The 3,686-nt window shown below is 35.3% G+C and overlaps 1 protein-coding gene across 1 annotated transcript; it reads left to right on the top strand.

Moving 5' to 3' along the window:
• The first annotated feature begins 490 nt into the window (after positions 1-490).
• LOC133202250 (E3 ubiquitin-protein ligase TRIM71-like) lies at positions 491-2,239 on the top strand. The gene has a single exon (XM_061338049.1). The coding sequence runs from the start codon at positions 526-528 to the stop codon at positions 2,134-2,136; it is 1,611 nt and encodes a 536-aa protein (XP_061194033.1). The 5' UTR covers positions 491-525; the 3' UTR covers positions 2,137-2,239.
• The last annotated feature ends 1,447 nt before the right edge of the window (positions 2,240-3,686 follow it).

The following is a 3,686-nucleotide window of genomic DNA, read 5'->3' on the forward strand; positions in this document are numbered from 1 at the left end:
CCCTGAAACAAAATTTAAATCTAACTACAGGCAGGTAAATTTTTTTTTAAAAACACTTCAACCTTTTAAAAGTCAACATGATTTCTAAAAAATGTTTTTTTTCCTCTCTATTTCTCTCTCATGTGAACAATAAATTCCGCAGTATTTTCCGAAAATACATTTAAATTCTCAGAGTTTAAACCGAAACTAGAAATAACAAATAGGTAGTGTGGGTCAGGTAAATATTGTTGTAGAAAGCCGCCATTTCTGCATGAAAGCAGGTACGATTTCATTAAATCGTAATAAAATCAATTTATTATCAAAATATTTTATACATTTAATGCTATATTCTTCATTTAAGATAATGGTAAATAATTGTTGTATACAAAATGAAGTTGTTTTAAATACAACATAGGCATGTCAATGATAAAAAGGTAAAATTTATTTTCCTGAACATAGAATTGAACGGAAAACTGAAGCATGGACCCCTATAGCAGCGACCAGGACGTGATGCGATGTGACCTGTGTGAGAGCGATGTGGTACAGATGTACTGTGATACATGTCTTGTCAACCTGTGTAAGGCCTGTGTGGGAGAACACTTTTCTGTTGATCTCTCTAAATCTCATAAAATCGTTGATTTCAAGGACCGAAACTCTACCCTTCTTTGCCCCAAATGCACCTCTCATGATAAAGAAACGGGTGAAATGTATTGTTGTGAGTGTGACGTTCCTGTCTGTAGTGGATGCATTTCAACAGATCATCTGGGGCACAATTTGATGAAAATCATGCAAACCCATGACGAAAAAAGGGACAACCTCATCAAAGAACAAGTTGAACTCAACAACAAAATTTTTCCAACATACCAGGACATTGCCTCAGATGTACAAAACAGAATGAGTCAGTTAGAAAAGGAATATGGAGAACTCTCAACAACCATAACAAAACATGGAGAGGACTGGCACGGAGAAATTGACAAGCTTGTCATGGAACTAAGAGTTGAAGTTGATGAGATGAAAAAATCACAGTTACAAACTCTACAGAAACATCTGGATGAAATAAACAAAAACATTCATGACATCAAGGATGAAATAACATTAATCGGTACTGTCCTTAATTCTACAGACAATGCAAACACGCTTAGTATGCCTTCAAAAGCTGATGTGTATAAAGCACTTCCAAGCAAAGTCATAGTTTCCTTACCAGAATTTAACCCAAAGGAATTACTGGCGGACCACCTATTTAGTCTGACACCAATTCCGAAAAAATCAGATGATCATGGCTACCAAATGAAGACAACAGAGAAAACACCAGAAGCTCGATTCTCTTCTGCTATCAAAAAGATGTTTACTGAACCACACACTGTTACAACCATAGATACTGGATATGAAAAACTGTACAATGTGGCCAGTCTTAGAAAGAAAGAAATCTGGACAAATGGTATTGACAATAAGATGAAGCTCTTTAACGTCATTCAGAAATCACTACTCAAGTCAATCAGAACCAAGTCAGGGAACACGCCAGAGGACATAGCAGTAACAAAAAGTGGAGACTTAGTTTATACTGATTACAGTGCCAGAACTGTGAACCTTGTGAAGAATGAGAAGACAGAGGAGGTGATCAGACTAAAGAACTGGATACCTCATGGCGTCTCTAGCACCTCTTCTGGTGACCTCCTTGTTATCATGGGTAGTGATGATAAAAAGCAATCGAAAGTTGTCCGTTATTCTGGCTCCACAGAGAAACAAACCATTCAGTTCGATGATAAAGGTAAACCTCTCTACTCATCTGGTCGATACAACAGATTCATTGCTGAGAACAGGAACCTGGATATTTGTGTGTCTGACTGTGCAGCTAATGCAGTAGTGGTGGTCAATCAGGCCGGGAAACTGAACTTCAGGTATGCTGGACATACTCCTGCTCCAAAGAAACACAAACCATTCAGTCCACGAGGAATCACCACAGACAGTCAGAGTCACATCCTTACAGCTGATCATAACAACCACTGTGTCCACATCATAGACCAGGATGGACAGTTCATCCGTTACATAGACTGTGGACTGAGTAAACCCTGGGGACTGTGTACAGATACAAGTGACAATCTGTTTGTTGCTCAATGGAAAAACGGTCAAGTGAAGAAAATCAAATATTACCAGTGAGATCCATCATTAAAACAATCTTTAAAACACGATGATCGTTCTAAACATTTTCATTCCCATGATAAAATGTACTATTTTTGATATGATGGTTATGATAATTAATAAAGCCATTATTTTTTTTATATACATATTGCAATAAAAATTTTTTTAACTTATCTCTCGCAATTTATGTAGATTGCATGTAATAATAATAATAATATTTACATTTTCAATTGTTTTCCTTATATGAACTGACTGAAGAGAAAATACATGTACATGTATGTTCAATTCTGTATGAACGTATTAGAGGGTCAGAGGAATCACACGGAGAGATGATATCTTGCCTACATATTTCTGTCACATTGAAACTGCTTTCGGAACTTCGAAATCGATAGGTATGAAAAAGATAAAATAATTTAAACATATGGATATTTTTTCCAGGGACAGTAACTGTTGTCTATTAGATTTTTTTTTCGGTGTGTAGAATGGTTTAAATAAAAGTATGAAAATCGTGCTTACATTTTTAGCCCGAAATTCCTGAAGGTATGTAAACTGAAACGGACGATAACGCCGCCTTTGGCTTCAGATATGTTAAAAAAAAAAAAAAAAAAAAAAAACTCTTAAAATAGTAAGACAATTCTTTATACCTATCATTTTTCTATAATTATAAACAGATATTTCCTGAACTTGATTGCCAAACATCAATATAAACATTCAAATGTTGGAGCAAAGCGAACTTTAACAACCAAATAACTTCTAGATAATTGCGTGTCACAACATAGCGATACGGCTTGTAATATTTCTTTTCGAACATTTGTCTCAAATGTAAATTTAAGTAATAAATAACAAGATTACAGAGTTCACTGGGAAATGAACTTGGTTGGTACCTGATCAAATTTACTAAGAAACCCTTCGGGCTTTACATAATTTGATCACGTGAACAACCAAGTTCATTTTCCAGAGAAATGTTCAACCTTGTTATTTATTTCAGAAATAATAATAAATATAGGATACCGGTTTTCTCCAACTCTCCTTCCTTAAATTTTGATTGTTAATAGACTCGATGGATGCCGAGTTTCTATTGAAAATTAAAAATTTAAAGAAGGTGAGTTAGAGAAAACCGGTACTTAACGACCACACATTATGGAACCTTTTTCTCCCTATACTAAAATTTGTCAAAGTAGCTGAACATTATTACTGGACAAAACACAAACAAATAGTGAGAAGAATGTGACGTCATAATACGTGTTCTCTAACACGTAAGAGAACCAAAAAAATAAAAGGATCACTGCACAGGAATGATGAAACATATAACGGTAATAGGAGAACAATAAATTTTCTCTAATCAACATTTAAAGAGCCAAAATAATATGTACAAACTTCGATCCTTTGTTTTGTTTGTTGTTTAACGTCCCTCTCGAGAATTTTTTACTCATATAGAGACTCCACCACTTGCAGTTGGAGGGCCGCAATTTTATACCTATACTCGGCACTTAGGGTCATTGAGCAGTGAGGGATCTTTTTTGTGCCAACAACTACTGCGACACGGACCTCGGTTTATACGGTCTCAT

This window comes from Saccostrea echinata, unplaced genomic scaffold, assembly GCF_033153115.1.
Source record: "Saccostrea echinata isolate AGI-Se365-2 ecotype Australia unplaced genomic scaffold, CSIRO_AGI_Sech_v1 ptg000002l, whole genome shotgun sequence".
Taxonomy (NCBI): domain Eukaryota; kingdom Metazoa; phylum Mollusca; class Bivalvia; order Ostreida; family Ostreidae; genus Saccostrea; species Saccostrea echinata.

Excerpts from the sequence above, each read along its gene's own strand:
- LOC133202250 (XM_061338049.1), top strand. The coding sequence starts at position 526 with ATGTACTGTGATACATGTCTTGTCAACCTGTGTAAGGCCTGTGTGGGA.